At 40.8% G+C, this 17,835-nt stretch overlaps 1 protein-coding gene across 3 annotated transcripts in view; it reads right to left on the reverse strand.

Annotated features, from left to right (window-relative positions):
* Window positions 1-2,679: 2,679 nt before the first annotated feature.
* ADNP2 (ADNP homeobox 2) overlaps window positions 2,680-17,835 on the reverse strand; it is a 31,553-nt gene continuing 16,397 nt past the window's right edge. For all 3 annotated transcript variants that reach the window (XM_050941797.1, XM_050941796.1, XM_050941798.1), the window contains one exon: window positions 2,680-8,203. In XM_050941797.1, coding sequence (XP_050797754.1) covers window positions 5,204-8,203 — 3,000 coding nt within the window. In that variant the 3' untranslated portion in view covers window positions 2,680-5,203. The remainder of the gene's footprint in view (window positions 8,204-17,835) is intronic.

Consider the following 17,835-nt stretch of genomic DNA (forward strand, 5'->3'; position numbering starts at 1 on the left):
CAAGCTGCATAACCGAGAGTAAGCATAGCCTCAGAGGAAAGGGGGAAAAAAGGGGAGAGGACATTTGACCTGATGAATATCCAGAAACTGTCTGTCAAGCGCTGGGTTTTCTCTGTGGCATGGGATATGCTGGGACAATGTTCAGAGGCAATAGGTAACCTGTATTAGAAAAGGAAGTTTAATCTAATTTGCAAATGTAAACCCTGTTTATTTTCTATGTAACTTCTCTGTTTGCTTCCCTTCCTATTTCATCTTTGAATCTGATTTTTCTGTCAAGTAACTTTTTTTTTTTTTTACCAAAGCAGGTCACGCAATTGGTGTGAAATGTAGGTGCCAAACTGAGCTGATAACTGGGAGGAGCATGGCAGGGTGTGGTTTCATGCCTTTTGGGGTGAAAAGTCTTAGTAGTTAAAAACTCCAGGACAGATTTGGGGAGACTCAGGAGTGGAAGGGCTACTGGAAGCCAGGATGAGACTCTGTTTGTGGGAAGGCTATGGCTCTGAATCACAGCTGAACAGCATCCAGGCATCTCAGGTTAGACAGAATCCTTTACTGGTCTGGGTAGTCCCCAAAATATCACATGCTAAGAGAATATGCATATACCCAACTTTGAAAAAGCACTGGTTGGAAGTCTGAATGTTTGAAAACTGCATGGTCACATACCGTAAAATATTTTTCAGTTTAGGAGTTTTAACTTCCATATTGAGATACACTGCAGCAGCATTTGTTCAGAGTGCACATTTTTAATCCTATTTAAAGGCTACTGGCTGGTGCATCTTATATTAGCTAGTAAAAACTTTGCTAAGAAAGCTTGTGTACTGAACATTCTTCTCCCATTACTAATACTCCCCTTCCTTTTTTATGGAAGGGATTAAAACCCTAGGAAATAAATTGTCAACTACATTATGAAGACTTAGCACAGTTTTTTTTTAAAAAGGCATGCAATACAAAAGTTAAGTTCCCACTGCACCATTAACTAACAAACCCATTTCATGTATTTTCTATCCTTCCACATAGTTAATATAAATCAAGACATATGACAAAAAGTTACATTACACTGAATCTTTCATACTGCACTTCCTGATTACAAATTGTATTATGCTTAGTGATTTTCTAATGCGTCTTTTCACTTTTAAAAAAAGATACTACTAAACTATTATCCAAAGAAAGCATACTGTAATGAATTGAGATACCTGTTCATAAGTAAATGAAGTATCTTCACCCTCTGAGCCAATCACTATTTAGTTATCCTTTTACGCTCATAAAAATTGCTCCCGTGAGCAGATAGAAGATGGCAACTCATCTGGCAGGGTGACTCTTAAGATGTGGCAGCCAGTTTCTTTTCGCAAAAGGAGATGCTAAAGGAACTAACTTCTTTAAATGGGAAATTCTGCAGAAGCCAGCCACAATAACTATACTCAGCACATAGCAATAACTTCAAATAGAGACTAGCATCTTCCTAAGCAGCTGGTCTCACACTTTGAGACAGCAACAGCACAATCTAATTTAGGCTGAAATTGGTAGCTTAGTTCATCTGCATTGTTTTTGTTTTAATAAAACCTGAGTTTTTCCAAACCAAGCCCCCTATCCTCTAAAAAGCCTTACCCTATATACTGATACATATGTAAGAGTTGTGATCTTCCCTAGATCAGTCACTTCTGGCTTTTAAAAAAAATTGTTGGTTATTTGTCTGTGACTGAGTCAATTTTAAAGCAGGCCTGCACAACTTGTAAAGCGGCGAGGGCCAAATGCCTCCGCCCCCCCCCCAGCACCTCCTGGCCCCGCGAAAACACCCTACTCCAGCACCATGCAGCCCTGCAGAAACAAACTCTCCTTCCCCAGTGCCACCACACCAAAACAGCTGTGGGCCAAAAAGGAAGGTTGGGGGTGGGGAGGTGATACTTGATTTTAAATCAACCAGGGGCTCCCAGCTGAAGAGGTGGCTGGGAGGCCTCAGGGGCAAATTAAAGGGCCCAGGGCTCCGGTGGCTGGGGGAACCCAGAGCTTTCCGGGGCTGGGGCAGGAATTTAAAGGGGCCAGAGCTCCTGCCACCGAGGGGAGCCCAAGCCCTTTGAATCCCAGCCCCAGCCCATCTGCTGGAGCCGTGGCCGGGATTCAAAGGGCTCTGTGCTGCCCGCAGCGGCAGAGAGCCCTGAGCCCTTTAATCCCAGCCGCGGCTGAGATTTAAAGGGCTCTGGACTCCCTGCAGCCATAGGGAGCCCTGAGCCCTTTAAATTTCAGCCACAGCTGGGAGTCAAAGGGCTCTGGGCTGCTCACAGAGCCATGTGGGGCGGGGGGGATTTAGAATCCCCCACGGGCCGCACAGTGAGGCTCCGCGGGCCGCATGTTGTGCAAGTCTGTTTTAAAGGCTTAGGCTTTAATCCTGCTCCTACTGCTATTAAAGGCTCATGATCAAGACTTTGGACTCAGATCAGATTTCAGAGATGAGGTAGAATGTACTTTTATTACAAACTCTCTTGCAGTGGTGTCCTCTTCCCCTGCCCTCTTTTGAAGAGCTGGAAGATCTAGGTCTTTATTTCTGTTTGCTTAAGAGATAGATTATTTTGAATCCAAATTATTAATTTTTCATGTCCAGTTCTCATTCAGAATGTTAACGAAACATTACAAACTCTCAACGTCTAGTTTTTAAAATAACCATCCATATGCACACACCTAAAAAAAAGTTAAAAAGTTGGTTTATTTGAAACTGTGAAATCAAAGGCCAAATAGATAAAATGTTTAACATTGTCCCTGGACAGCGTACAATAAAGAAAACTGGTAAAACTAAATTGTTTCCTCCACCACCATGGCAAGAATCAACTCTTAATATCACTTCTTAGTTCTCTCCCAATAAGAAACATTATTTGTAATATATAAACAGTACCTTAAACCACTCATCTTAAGCTGTCTTGTAGATCTCTAGTGTCAAAACCCTAGTGTAACTCCATTGACATGAATGGAATTACACCCGAGATGAATCTTGCCCATAGTACGTTCTTTTTCCAAGTCGAGAACTGTAAGTATTTTTTTAAATCCCCCTAAACTCTCCAGACTGGTTCACAAACTAAACTCAGCCAAATCACAAGTCAGATTAGGATCCTGTAATATCTTTTAGGAGACATCATCAAATTTTTCTTATTGGTTTTAGGGTCCTGTTGATCTTTTCTCCTCCCTACTCCTCCTCTCAAAAATATAACAATCCCTTACAGGATTTTAGTTCAGAGTTTGCATTACAAGACTAGGTTCAATTTTATTGTGGATTTTCTTTTTGTATTTTACAATTTAAACAAAAAATTACTGAAATAGTAAGTATATGAGAACACTTCACCGTTTTTTCAAAAACAGGAAAATGCGACGCTTTTAATCCAAAATACAGATATTTTAAAGTTTGTAGAAGCTCAAATAAGGCAGCAGCAAGCTTTTCCTTTGATAGTTATGGTTACAGTAAGTCATGCCCTGTTATACAACTGCTTGACATGTTCAATGTAGTCACATTTACATGCAATTTAAAAAACACAAAACTCTGGTATGGGATGAAAAATTGCTGACTCGGAAAAGACTGACTTTTTTATTACCTAAATGAATCACACCAAGCACATTATTCTTCTTGCCTTTGTTTGAAGTCATCAGTACAAGTTGAATGGTAGGACAGACCACTTGTAATATTTGCTTTGAATGGCCTGTTACTGGCCTTGTTTGGCAAAGTAATTTTAGTGATTTTTGGAAGGTGCCAAACTGACAATCTGATTAAAACCAAAGCCCCCCATTTATCCAAATAGTAGGTATAGCAGTGGACTGGTAATTCAAGTGGCCACAAATCACATCCCTAATTCATTTTAAAGGTAGGTTAATCACCAAGCCCACTCAATCCTTTTGACTCTCACTTATCAAGCGTGGCAGTTCTGGAGGGTTTTTTTGGTTTGTTTTTTTTTTTGTGATGTAGATGTTTGTTCACTAGAAACTACTTTGAGACCAATTAATTTCATAGAAACCATTAACAATTTGTCAGATGGCAAGAATGTGTACGCATCACATATAGGAGTTCCATTTGTATCAATGACATAGGCAAAAGGTGCCATATTACCATTCCATCCACTAGCTTTAGCTGCTTTCTGACTGTTTATGAAAGGAGAGTGGTTTAAGCTACATTTCTCTTTGGTTATTAGAAGGGGCAATGTGTTCACTGAATACCCTAACCAACACACATTAGAGTTGGCATAGACACGTTCCCATTGACTTCAGTGATGCTTGGACTGAACTCTCAACAAGTAAGAAAGGATATATGAATAAAAGTCACATTATGTCAAGATGAATCAAAGTAATTTGATACTTCTCTAAAACTACTTTACTGTTTGTAATAAGTGGTCAACAGGCTTTGAAATTGTACAAATTTAGCAACTGAAGAGTGTCCCATATCTACAAAGTGACAGTAAACAATCCCTTTAAATTAGTTAATTTTTAACGGGATAAAAATCACAGCCAGTGTAAATCACCTAATTCCAGAGCTTAAGAGGAACCTGCCTCCCTCCCAAAAATATATAGATGACATTTAGCTACTGTGCATCACTGGAACTGTAATTAGTACACATACTCTTCTTTTGAGGAAAAAATTGCTGCATCCATTTTATTATTGCTAACATAGCTTTTTTGGGCAGGTTATGAGGAGGAAGTTAAATACCACAATCGTTTTCTTTAGAGGATAAAAGAAAAAAAAATAAAATTAGGAGTTTAAAGAAATTTAAACCAATACTTTTAATTCGATCTGTTTTCTCATTTAGTTTGTCTTGATATTCTAACCAACATTATGCCCCCCCCTTTTTTCCCTTTTTTTTTTTTTTTTTTTTTTTTATAAAGAGAGAGAGGGGTTGACATTGCTGACAAAAAATAAATTTTAAATCAGGAAAGACAATACATGTGGTATAAAAGCCTAATGAAGAGAGGCAGGCAGGGAAAAACCTACTCAACAAAAGAAAAGAAAAATAAAGCTACAACAAATTCCGGAGCTGAAAATTTGAAGGATCTACCTTCCTCAGTTCTACAATCACTGCTGCTTTTTTCAACAAGTCAAATCTGAATGAGGCTTTGCGTACTGCTGTAATCCTGCAAAGGTCAGTCTGTAAGTTAAAAGAAATTAAACCAAAGTAATAAATTGCTAAACTGAGAATTATGCAATTAGGATTCTTTTTAAAACTATAAAGCATTTTTACAGATCCTGCGGTTTACATTTTAAACTCAAACTGTGCTTTACATTTTTAAGTTCAGACATACTGAAACCCAGAAGCACAGAGGGCTGGCGATTTTTTATCGCTTTTAGGCACACATGTCGTTTTTTTCCAAAAAATGATGCAACATCCGTTTTCCATACGCACAGCATTGAGGACAGTAATTCCATCTCCTTTTTTGTAGGATATGGCCTCTTGTGAAAGTAATCTGCCAGAAACTGCTTTCGCGCTTCATATGAACTGTGTTCATACTGTTTAGGATCTAATGCTAGAATATGGAGATCCTCACTTGAAGGAGGTCCTTTCATTTCAGTCCTGCTCTCAACCTTTTGTCGCTTGACAGGCACTACCCCCAGATTCACGTCTTTATCTGGCGCTAGAGCTGTGCCAATATTTAAGGACTGAGGCTGCTGTTCTTTATTCCTTTGGTCCTCTGCAACAGAGCATAGATCAGATTGTTTTCTTTTAGCAGACTGAGAGACAGAATCGTGCTTTTCACCATTCACAAATGATAACTCTTTCTTCTCATTGCGCTCAAGCGGCACTTTCATACTTGAGTTGCTGTCTTTGGGAGCACTTCTGCAGCGGAGCAAATGCACAGCAATAGCAGTCAGAGTCATATTTCCAGTGTACACCCCACAGCAATGGATGCACTTGAAAGCAGGGGACTTTAAAATTGTGTGTACGGTTGGCATGATATGATGCCTCTCTTTCAAATGCATTTCATAGGCCTCTTTGCTAATGAAAGTACCAAAACAAAAGGGGCATGTAAATACTTTTTTGCTGCACATATTGTTCACTTCAGCTGTCTGAGGCTTCACTTTGATGTACACAGGTACAAGGGTCCTCGAGTTTACCCCTGCAAGTACTGCCAAGTGTACTTCCTTTTCACCAAGTTCTTCTTTTGGTAACATTGTACTGAAGTCAAAATGTGGAAATATAATGTCACCATCAGCATCATTATCTAGTTGAAATCCTCTGTTGCTGTAGTCTTCATGTAACTTCTTCTTTCCATTATGCACAGTCTTATTGTGTTCCACAAGGCTTTTTAGATCACGGAAAGTATATGTACAGAACAAACAAGCTAAACCATGCATCAGTAAATGTTTTATAAGTTCTTCCTCACATAGGAAACATTTACAAGAGAAACACCGGACAGTCTTCTCTTTCATCCACCTCAAAAAGGGTGCACAAACTGCAAGCTTGTCAGGTTCAAGAGTTTCCTCTGTTTTTACTGCATTGTGCTTATGAGCCACTTCCATGTGGACCTGATAGACATTTGATGGGAACAGTTCATTGCAAACAGGGCACGTCTTCCATTGCTTAGCCTGTTTGAGGGCTTGGCTTGTTTCAGGAGCAGGTGGAGAAGCCTGTGCAGACATATTGTGGGAAGAAGTCACAACAACAGGAGGAGAAGGTGCACTAGCTGGAGAGCGAGATATCTGAGTTACTGTGCCAGACGGCATTAGCTGAATGGGCATCTGTGGTGGTGTAACAGTTGCTACTCCGCCACCAGGTGGCACAGGCAAAGTAACTGAAACTGGTGCAAGGGTATATGTAGGTATCCCATTAACCTGCTTACCAGTTGGAATTAACTGTCTAAGTATAGGTCCTGCAGTCAGGAAAGTGGTATTTTGAGAAACTCCAGGTCTGATGGGCTGATTTGCAGGGAGAACCCCTGAGGTAACAGGTTGATTAAGTTGGAGAATCCCAGGTCTGACGGGCTGTCTTACAGGAAGAACCTCTGATGCAACAGGCTGATTAAGCTGGAGAACCCCTGAGTTAACAGCCTGGGGCACAGGAAGAACCCCAGGACCAATGGGTTGATTCATATTCCCAACAGGTCGATTTATAGGGAGAACCCCAGGTGCAATAGGCCTAGTTAGTGGGAGAACTCCAGGCCCAACATGACTATTTACAGGACCAACAGGCTGAGCTATTGGGAGAGCCCCAGGTGCAACCAGACTATTTATAGTCCCAATAGGCTGATTAACAGGAAGAAGACCAGGCCTGACAGGTTGACTAAGTGGAAGAACCCCAGGAGCAACAGGTCTATTTATGGTCCCAACAGGTTGAGTAAGGGGGAGAACCCCAGGCCTGACAGGCTGATTAAGAGGGACCTTATGGGAAACAAAGACAGGTTGTGGAACTGGCGGTTGAAGATTAACATTCTGACCTACAGGGAGCGGACTGGATACAAGAGTAACATGTGGTGGAGTAATAACTGGAGCAGGAGATGTATGTGTAAGGCTACCAGAGGCATTTGAAACAGTGTTTTGAACTGCTTTTCCCTGTACCATGGTTTGTTTTTGATTATTCTGAGGAAATGCAAGTTGAATGCAAGTTGGAGTAGTAACTGAGCTTGATGGAGCAGTGGTGGGCATTAAAGATGGAGCAGCTATAGTTGTGGGAGGCTTGGGAGCAATATGCATTTGCCTCACAAGTCCTGTTTTCTTAATATGTTCTGAAATCACAGATCTAAGTTTATTCTCCAGATCTCTGTGCATATCAGATGTTAAGACATGATACATTAAAGAATCTTGGCTGTTTGCAGAAGCATTACATTTCTTACAGTAGTGCTCAATAAAATTCTCTTCAATTTCATCTGGTCTCTGGCCAAAATATGTGCTTATTAAATTTTGAAAATGGTTCATCAGCACATGTTTCTTCATATTGTAGTACAGTGTGTCTGTAAAGTGACATTTTAGACATGTGAAGTTTATAATGTCACTCTTGAATTGTTTCATGCCACCTAAAATGTTCACTGTGCAGTTCTGTATTTTCCTATTAGACGAGTGAAACATCCGGATGTGTTTTCCCACTATTTTTGAATCAGAAGCAAATGCACATTTTGGGCAAGGAACCACCAGCTCTTGGTCCATTTCATCTTCATGGTAACGGTGCAAATGATTCTTGAATGAAGTAAGAAATTTTGAGGAGAACTTGCATAGGCTACAGCAGTACGGCTTTGTTCTGTATCTCTGCAAAATAAATAAAAAAAAGTTCAAACAATACCTTGTCAAAAATACACCAGGATTCTATAAACTGCCAGCTGATATCATGTGCCACAGAAAATGCCTCCAACAGACGTGTACCCCCAAGAAACAAGTTCAAACATCTTTACAAAGATGTACATAAAGATGACGTGCATGAGAAAACAAAGTATTTGGATTTGAGCCCTTTTTTGCTTCTTTATAATGTATAAAGGCGGTCTGAATGGATCTTTTTCCTCACTCTGGTTAAAAAAAGTTAGAAACTCCAGTTCCTTAAGGACTCTAGGCCACCAAAGAGACTGGAACAATTAAGACAACACAATACACAGGAAATGAAACCTGGGAAAATCGAGAGGGAAGGGATTTTTCATTCAGACGGTTTAAAGCTTTACTTGTATGAACTAATGCACCCCACACAGACACTAGGAGAAAAAACAAAGATTCCAACACCCTGTCCTTCAACGGATGGGTGAGAAAAAGCTCTCAAACCACTTTTCAGAACCCCTAATCCAACCAAGTCTTTCAGCAAAACTAGGAAAAAACAGACACTTGATATTCCTAAGAGTAAAAACAAGCCAAGAAAATGTTAAGGGAGAGGGGAGGGGGAGAGAAGAGATTGATAAACCTTTCAGACCTCCTTTAAACATAAGGAAAGAGCAATAAAAATATACAAACCCGTTTGTTTTCCTTTGCAGTTCAGTTTTAGAATACCACTTGTATTACACAGCCCATCTCTTCAAACCAATATTTAATTCATAAAGCATTTTTACTCTAAATATTTTTAAACACTTTCTTTAAAAATGCCCATTTAAACTGACTATATGATTCTTCTCTAATCTGACTCTGTCTAAAAATAAAATTCAAAACTCATTCCCTCTCCAACAAAAATCATTGCATTTGTTTTCTCCATCAATTGCACTTCAGCTGAAAATTGTTAGTTTTCACTCTGAATTCTCACCCATCAGTTAAGTTACTCTTCATTCCCGCATGCAGTAAATCCTGTTATAGTCTCCAAAAGACTATAAGGGCCACTTCAGTCACAAATTTCCATTTTTCTAGGTTTTGATACTGGGACTCGTGAATTATCCTAGAGTTCCTAAGAAATGAGCCTTCATTTCTCCAAGAACTACGGAGCTTCCAGGCAGAGTCAATGTCATAAGTTTGCATTCATAAAGCATCCTAAGGTAACTTCTCAGCTCTGGGAAAGGACCTTGAAACACAAACCTTTACAACAGGACTAATAGAATGGACAGGCAGTCTTGGACTCCCAAGAGGTGATGCTGATGATCCCCATGTAAGAAAAGAGGATTTTTCTGTAATATTTTTCTGAATGATATGACAGTGGCAGTGACTGACATTAAGTTGAGACTGTAGCCAGTGGGTGCAGAAAGGTTAATACACTACTTGGGCAAATCAGGAGACATGAAGTGTTCTGGGCACATAACTGTCTTGGATGGTATGAATGGGTCATTAAAGGATTGATTGAAACTGACCCATATCAATGGAAGAGCTAGAAAGCCAAAGGAAACCCCAATGTCTGCAAAACTCAGACCCAGCAAACAGCCAAAAGGAAGGAGTTTTTCCCCCCACCTCTCTTCAGACAAGCAGAGCAGAGACCCCAAGCTGAAGAACAAAGGGAAAAAATGTAAGGTGGCTGTGTTTAAGAGCTAGCCTGTGGAGAAACACAGCAGCTCTGACCTGAGACTGACAGTGAGACAGAAACAAAGGAAACCAAGATACTTCCTGGAGCAGCATGGCTCAAAGCAGTATAGACTATGTTTTTAAATCTTTGTTTCTCTATGATAACCGAGGACTTTCAGATTCTTTATTCCAGATGGCTAATAAATTGTTACCTTGTTTTGAAAAGGCTTCCTGGTGTGACTGCAAATACTTGCTGAGGTGCACTGATCCCTGAAGAGGACAAATGAATCTGAATACGAGTTTGTCTCAGCTTGAATTGCTGGAGAGAGCTCACTCACAGAGAGAAGCAGTGCTGGAGCAGAGGCTCAGTCTGAGAGGCACTGAGGCTGCATTACTTTAAGGAAGAATATAATCCCTTGAGAGTCTGGCACACGTAAGGGACTGTTTAAAAGCTGGGGCAAAGCACAAATCCTGTGGATCCATCACACCCCATCACCACAAAATGGTTGGGGATTAGATTCAATCAGCTGCTCCTCTTGCAGCCTGTGAAGATTAATTCATTCTAACTCCTGCTCCCTGCTCATGAGTTCATCTGTTTGCTCCTCCCCTGTTTGACAGCTGATCTCCAGAGAGCAGGGAATTGTTGCCTTACACAAAGCAGATTCTCATATTAATAGCCATGTCAAGTATTGCCTGATCTCAAAAATTCTATTTTTTGGGGTACTTCAGTGTAAACTGAATGGTGGATTGATGCCAGTAACTTAGTCCCCCCTCGTTCACTTCAGAAAAATGGAAAAAACCTCAGCTAATCTTCTTAGGGCACTAAAGAGAGGCCAGAAAGTACATGATGACAGTGCTTGATTTGTTAAGAAGTCTTCAATCATAAACCTTTAAGTCTTTCAAGCCCAAAGATGGCCTCCATCAGGCTCCTCAACCATGTGGCAGAGTATGGGACCAGAATTAAAGGCTGAGGACATGATGAAGTTCTCACAGTTGATAGAGTGGTGTTAGATATCTGCCTCCACCGTAAGTAGTAAGCTACCCTCTCCACCTCATTGTAGATCTCTCTGACAAATACTGCTTCCACGTCACTTTTACAACCAGATTAATCTCTTATTTAAAATATAAGGCCAAGCTCTTATTTAAGAATTTCTCTCCCTCATATCTGAACATCTTCGACCCCTTCCCTCACTGATATGCACCGGGAATCAATAATCTGTGCCTTTGTCTCCCATAGGCTTAAACTACAACAATAAGATGAGACTGAGATTGACTTTGAAAGTCACTCAAAAAAACTCTTGCAAGCATCTAATGTAATTGCCCCCTTGAGAGGTACTGGGCAGTAATATACTGACACTTTGCTCTATTCTCTGCACTGGTGCTAGTTCACTTTCAGATGAAATTCAAGGTACTGGATGCAACTCCAACCCTTATTTGATCATCCTGACAATGCAGTTCAGTGACTCTTTTCAACATTCACCAATAAATCTGGATTTTAAGTGTACACCAAAAGAAAAGATTAAATTTACCAGGGTTTAGGGAATCCCTTGGCTACCTCTCTACCACTGTCTCCCAAATTTCATTTATAGATGCCTACCGTCTCCAAAAGATGGCCTGGGAAGTAGGCTCCCTGCTCTTTGCTGTAACATCATTTCCCAACAGTTACTGGTTTCCATTTTCTCTTGCTTCACTTTCTGTTTTCCATTTTTGTATGTATTTTTTTTCACTTTTTCAGTCTTGTTCTGTTGTGGTTTGATTTTTGCCAGTTTCTTCCCCTCACCAGAAGAAGCCATATGTTGTTTGGGCTGCAAGCGTCCATTGCCAAAGGGTTTCATGAAGCACTGCACCCTTCCTCTTACACACTGATCCTCTCCTTCCTAAACTTGTTCAACACCTCTTAGGTAAGGAGACACCATTCTACAATACTGAGTAGAATGTTTCAAGGCTGTCTCATTTGCTAGCCTTCTCCATTCCCTTCACCAACTTGTGTGTGATGGGGAAGGGAGGGTGGTGGTAAAATTGCCACTGTTAGCACCAACAATCTCTGATGGAGATAAGGGGAAAAACTGGTGGAGAAAGTATTCCAGCCTGGAAGTGGGTAATGCATGGATCATTCAGGACCTCTGACAAGAAAGGGGACAGTCCAATGAGCCATTTCTCTCCACTTTTGCTACCTGGACACCCAAGCTCAAGGAGTCCAACGGGATACCATGATTCTGACTCGATGATATAGGAACAAGTGTTTTTTATGGAAGAAGAGGTCAGTGGTTTGGCTAATTCTGCAGAACTCTTCCCTCTTCTCTCCAGCCTCAACCTGGTCTTCCCAAGGTTCAGTCTGAACCAGCTCCTTTTCATCTAGGAGCCAATTTCTCAAAGGCTTGGTGACATTACATCTACTCTTCAGCATACATGCTCAAAGTGGAGTGTCAGTGTACTGACAGCAGAGTTCATAGTATCTCAGTTTCCTACAAGAAGTGTCATGTTGATACTGATGGTTTCCCATGCTTAATAAAGATGAATTCAGACTGGAACATGTGCAGAGAAGGGCTACTAGGATGACCAGAGGAATAAAGAAAATACCTTACGAGAGAAGACTTAAGGAGCTTGACTTGTTTAGCCTAACAAAATGAATGCTGAGGGAAGATATGATTGCTCTCTATAAATGGATCAGAGGGTTAAGGGGCAATGCTGGCACAAAAGCAAATGGATATAAGTCGGGCAACAAATAATTTTGGCTTGAAATTAGACTAAATGTTTCTCTAGCCATCAGGGGAATGCAGTTCTGGAACAGCTTTCCAAGGAGAAGGTGGGGTCAAAAAAACATAACTTGTTTCAAGACTGAGCTTGAAAATTTTTGGAGGAGAAGGTATAATGAAGTTGTCTAGAAGGACATAGGGACACTAGACGGAGCTACTACAATAATCCTTTTCCAGATATCTGACTGGTGGGTCTCGCCCAAATGCTCACAGTCTGATTGCTGTATTTGGGGTTGGTAAGAAATTCTTCACCAGGTCTGAAAGGCAGAGACTCTGGGGGCTTTTTGCCTTCTTCTGCAGAGTGAGGTTCAGGTCACTTGTTGATTTGAACTACAGTAAGTGGTGGATTCTCTGTAACTTCAAGTCCTTAAATCAAGATTTGAGGACTTCAGTAATTGAGCCAGAGATTATGGACCTTTTATAGAAGTGGGTGGGTGAGGTTCTGTGGCTTGTGATGTACAGGAGGTTAGACTAGATGAGCATGATGGTCCCTTCTTGCCTTCAAGACTATAAAAGTATTAAGAGTATTGATACCTGTAGAACATCACCTGCAAGGTCTCTTGGGAAAGGGCAGCTGTCAATCACTACCCCAAGCTCCTTCTGAAAGGAATCACTGAAGCCACTGTATTGCTGCACTGTCTGCTCCAAATAGATCATATCAAAAGGGTCAGCTGCACTTCATGACAGACTGGAAAAGGCTACGGAGACCTTGAGTTTTGACATTTCATTATAGTGATTATTAGTGGCCCTAGAGCAGTCTTCAGGAAAAGTCCAAAACTGAAAGGATCAAAGAAGTTAACAGAGGCCAGGTCTCACTGGAATGATTGTCACTACCTTAAATAACTTTGCCTAAGAAATGGGAAGACACCAAGGAGTGATGACTGGGACAACTACAGCATTCTTCAAAGACTGAAGTTTTCCACCCCACACTTAAGGCACATGGACCATGGGAAAAATAATAGAAATGGCACTGAAAGCAACTGAATGTACATCCTGGTGAAATAAACACTGCCGTGTCTTTAGGAACTGCTTCATCACTGGATTCATTTTTCTCCTTCCATTTCTGTGATGGTAGGCCTAGTTGCTTTTCGCTAGCCTTCACAAACTGAGAAAAGAATAAATTAATTTCTCAAGTAGTAGGTCCTACCACTCTTTAGAAATTCTTGCAACTCCTCCTGTGATGGGGCCAAACCCAGAGGTGATTTCTGTTCTCCATTTTGGTCCTGAGTTTCCTGCCCCAGCAAGTTCATCTAGTACTTGCCTGAACTTTTCTGTCAAGTCTGATGAAACCTCTCCACAGCATTCAATGCTCCAGTCAGTATTTAGATTATGCAGGCCAGGCTGATTAATTGTATCATTATTCTCAATAGTTCCCTTAACCATGATTTTAAAGCTGTGATAATGAAGGGGTTTTTTTGCTTCCTTTATAGCAGTGGCATATTTCTGCAAGATGCTCCCCACTACAAACTGTACAATGCTAAGACTAGGGAGAAAAATTCTTTATGCCTCCTCTAAGCACTTGTTTGTTCTGAAGACTTAAGGTAAAATTTTCAAAAGTGCATAACAGTGATTTAGAAGCCTAAATCCCAGTAACTTGCAACTATACCTCTACCGTGATATAACGCTATCCTCAGGAGCCACAAAATCTTACCGCATTATAGGTGAAACCGCATTACAATAAACTTGATTTGATCTGCTGGAGTGCACAGCCAGCCCTCCTGGAGCGCTGCTTTACCGCGTTATATCCGAATTTGTGTTATAATGGGTGGCATTATAAAGAGGTAGAGGTGTAACTGGACTTCAGCTCTCTTTCTTGTACCCCACCACAAATAGTTGCTATTTGTCAGAATAGAAAAGTAAGTTTGTTACTTGATAAATTCCCTCTGTAGGGTTGACCACTCCCCTAGTTCAGGCCAGCACATCTTTCTGCAAATATGAAAAGCTGTTCAGACTTGTCCATAGACTCCATTGCTTGTCCTTGCTCCTTCCACCCACACAGTATTTCCAAACTCATAGGGACATAACATTCTTAGGAATAGATTAGGATCTAAAACTCCTAACACAAATGAGCTAAAGTATTACTGTTAACTGTATACATGGAGCCTGAAGAGGCCTTAGAGACACATTCAGGACTACTCCAATCTGCCCTGCTGGACAAGAATAGGTCCCAGAAAAGAATTTTTAGTAACGATTTTTCCATTCTGGACTTTGACCTTTCCCCAGTCTGAGATATATGAGAAACAAGTCATTAGGAAATAGTAAGGAGGGCAAGTAAAACAGAAGGTGGTAGTTTCACCATCCCTAAAATGAACATTAATCTGAACCAGACAAATTCAAATTATAAATAAAGACAAAAAAAAATTAAGAACAAGTAAGGATGATTAATCATCGGAAAAAATCTCGAGGCCTTCAAATCAAGATTGGATGCCTTTCTGTAAGATTTGCGTTAGTCAAACCAGTTATTCAACTCAATACAGGAGTGAAATTATATTGTCTGTGTTACACAGGAGTTCAGACTAGATGATCTAGGGGTCCCTTCCAGTCATTAAAAAAAAAATATAAAAAAAAATCTATGAATGTTTTGGGACTATAGCTTGGAGCAACTTTCTGCCAAGCACCATTCTGGAAATGTTCAAGATTGAACCTGTAGGGCTTTAATTTGGACCAGGTGGCAGCTTTGCACATATATTCTGTGTCAGTCAACATTATTTTTGCCAGAGCAGGATGCCATAGAACACGGCAAGTGAGCTCAGGTATAAAAAAAGATTTGCTCATCTGTGAGCCATAGCAACTGCTCCCAATGATCATTGATGAAGAAGAGGCCTTGTTTTTGCATTTTGTCTGCATGTGAATAAATCCACCCAAGATAACCAAAAAATGTTTCAGCTGATAGACTAAGAGGTAACTCTAAATTTTCTATCCACAGATGAGTTAGCCAATCTGCGTTTGTATTCCAGGATCCTTTTACAGTAGAACCTCAGTTACAAACACCAGAATTACCAACTGAAATCAACCACACACGTCGTTTGAAACTGGATGTACACAATCAGGAAGCAGCAGAGGCCTCTTTCTCTCCCCTCCGCCCCACCAAAAAAGAAAAAAGCAAATACAGCACAATACTGTGTTAAACTACTAAAAAAATAAAGGGAAGATTTAAAAAAAGATTTGACAAGTAAAGAAAATGGTTTCTGTGCTTGATTCATTTAAATTAAGATAGTTAAAAGTAGCATTTTCTTCTGCATAGTAAAGTTTCAAAGCTATATTAAGTCAATGTTCAGCTGTATCAGAGGGGTAGCCATGTTAGTCTGGATCTGTAAAAGCAGCAAAGAATCCTGTGGCACCTTATAGACTAACAGACATTTTGGAGCATGAGCTTTCGTGAGTGAATACCCACTTCGTCAGATGCATGTATTTTGGCAATTGATCTTTGATTATCAGCAGATAAGTATGCCCAGTGGTCTGTGATGGGATGTTGGATGGGATGGGATCTGAGTTACTGCAGAGAATTCTTTCCTGAGTGCTGGCTGGTGAGTCTTGCCCATATGCTCAGGGTTTAGCTGATCGCCATATTTGGGGTCTGAAAGGAATTTTCCTCCAGGGCAGATTGGCAGAGGCCCTGGAGGTTTTTCGCCTTCCTCTGCAGCGTGGGGCATGGGTTACTTGCTGGTGGATCCTCTGCAGCTTGAGGTCTTCAAACCACAATTTGAAGACTTCAATAACTCGGACATAGGTTAGGGGTTTGTTATAGAAGTGGATGGATAGGGTTCTGTGGCCTGCTTTGTGCAGGAGGTCAGACTAGATGATCATATTGGTCCCTTCTGACCCTAAAGTCTATGAGTCTATGTAGTGGAAATTTCCAGGGGCAGGTATATATATGCAAGCAAGCTAGAGATAACGAGGTTAGTTCAATCAGGGAGGATGAGGCCCTGTTCTAGCAGCTGAGGTGTGAAAAGGGAGGGGAAACTGATTTTGTAGTCGGCAAGCCATTCACAGTCTTTGTTTAATCCTGAGCTGATGGTGTCAAATTTGCAGCTCAACTGAAGCTCAGCAGTTGCTCTTTGTTCAGCTATAAACTTTTGAAAGAACAACCACTATGTTTTGTTGAGTTACCAATATTTCAGAGTTACGAACAACCTCCACTCCCAAGGTGTTTGTAACTCTATGGTTCTACTGTATTTGGTTTACCTTGATGGATGTTATGTAATATCACACCCACAGTAGGATCTGCAAGGCTTGTATGTGTTTTGATTTGAACCATATGTCCCCCTCATCATCTTATGTGGTTGTGTTGTCTGATGGGACAACATGCTCTTGCCTCAGTTGAGCCTGAAATTCTCAGAAGGCAAGATGGTGCACTTATTTCTAGATTGGTGCTTTGAAGCCAACAACCACACAATCCAAGCGGGCTCCTAAACCTGACAGCCTAGTGTTTTCAATCAGATCTTGAAGTACAGACTAAAGGAAAAAACTTGCTGTATAGGCTTCCTGCTTCCACAGAGGGAGTAAGTTAGTTGGGGGAGAATTTTCCTTTTCATGTGCATTTCTTGCTGGGAATAATTTCAAACCTGAAGGAGAAATTTCATCTGTATATTCATCCACGGGATGATCTCTCTGCAGGCAACTAGAGACATCAGGCCCAGCAACTGCAAGGAAAGATGAATGGACTACATATGGTAATATAAGTACTGTGGAGATCAGTGTCTTTGCAGTATGTCACAAAAAGACTACAGCTCTCCTTGTGTTCCCATCTCTCATGCCAGTGGTTTTCAACCTTTTTTTCATCTGTGGACCACTAAAATATGTCAAATGGCAATGTGGACCCACTTTGTGAATCTTAGATGTAGTCTGTGGGACCACAGGTTGAAAAATCACTGCCCTAGGAGGACAATGCTCTAAGACCAGACCAGTGAACTCTTCTTTGGATTTACGATAAAACTTTGTGCCTGAAGCATGGAAAGTGTCCCAAACTGTTGCCTTTAAGATGCTTGGGGAGGAGGTTCTGATGAGTATATTACCTAGAAACAAGAATCAATGAATTCCTAGAGCCCCTTAGCCTATTTATTATCACTCAATTCCTTCACTGACTACGTCAAGCAGAGTGGACGCCAAAGATTAATGTTTTGTATTGATAGTGGCGATTTCCATAGGCAAACCTGAGAATTATCTAGGACAGGGCATTTGGGAATACGCAAATAAGTTTGCAGTTCCACTGAAGTGATTTGT

Source organism: Gopherus flavomarginatus, chromosome 2, assembly GCF_025201925.1.
Source record: "Gopherus flavomarginatus isolate rGopFla2 chromosome 2, rGopFla2.mat.asm, whole genome shotgun sequence".
Taxonomy (NCBI): domain Eukaryota; kingdom Metazoa; phylum Chordata; order Testudines; family Testudinidae; genus Gopherus; species Gopherus flavomarginatus.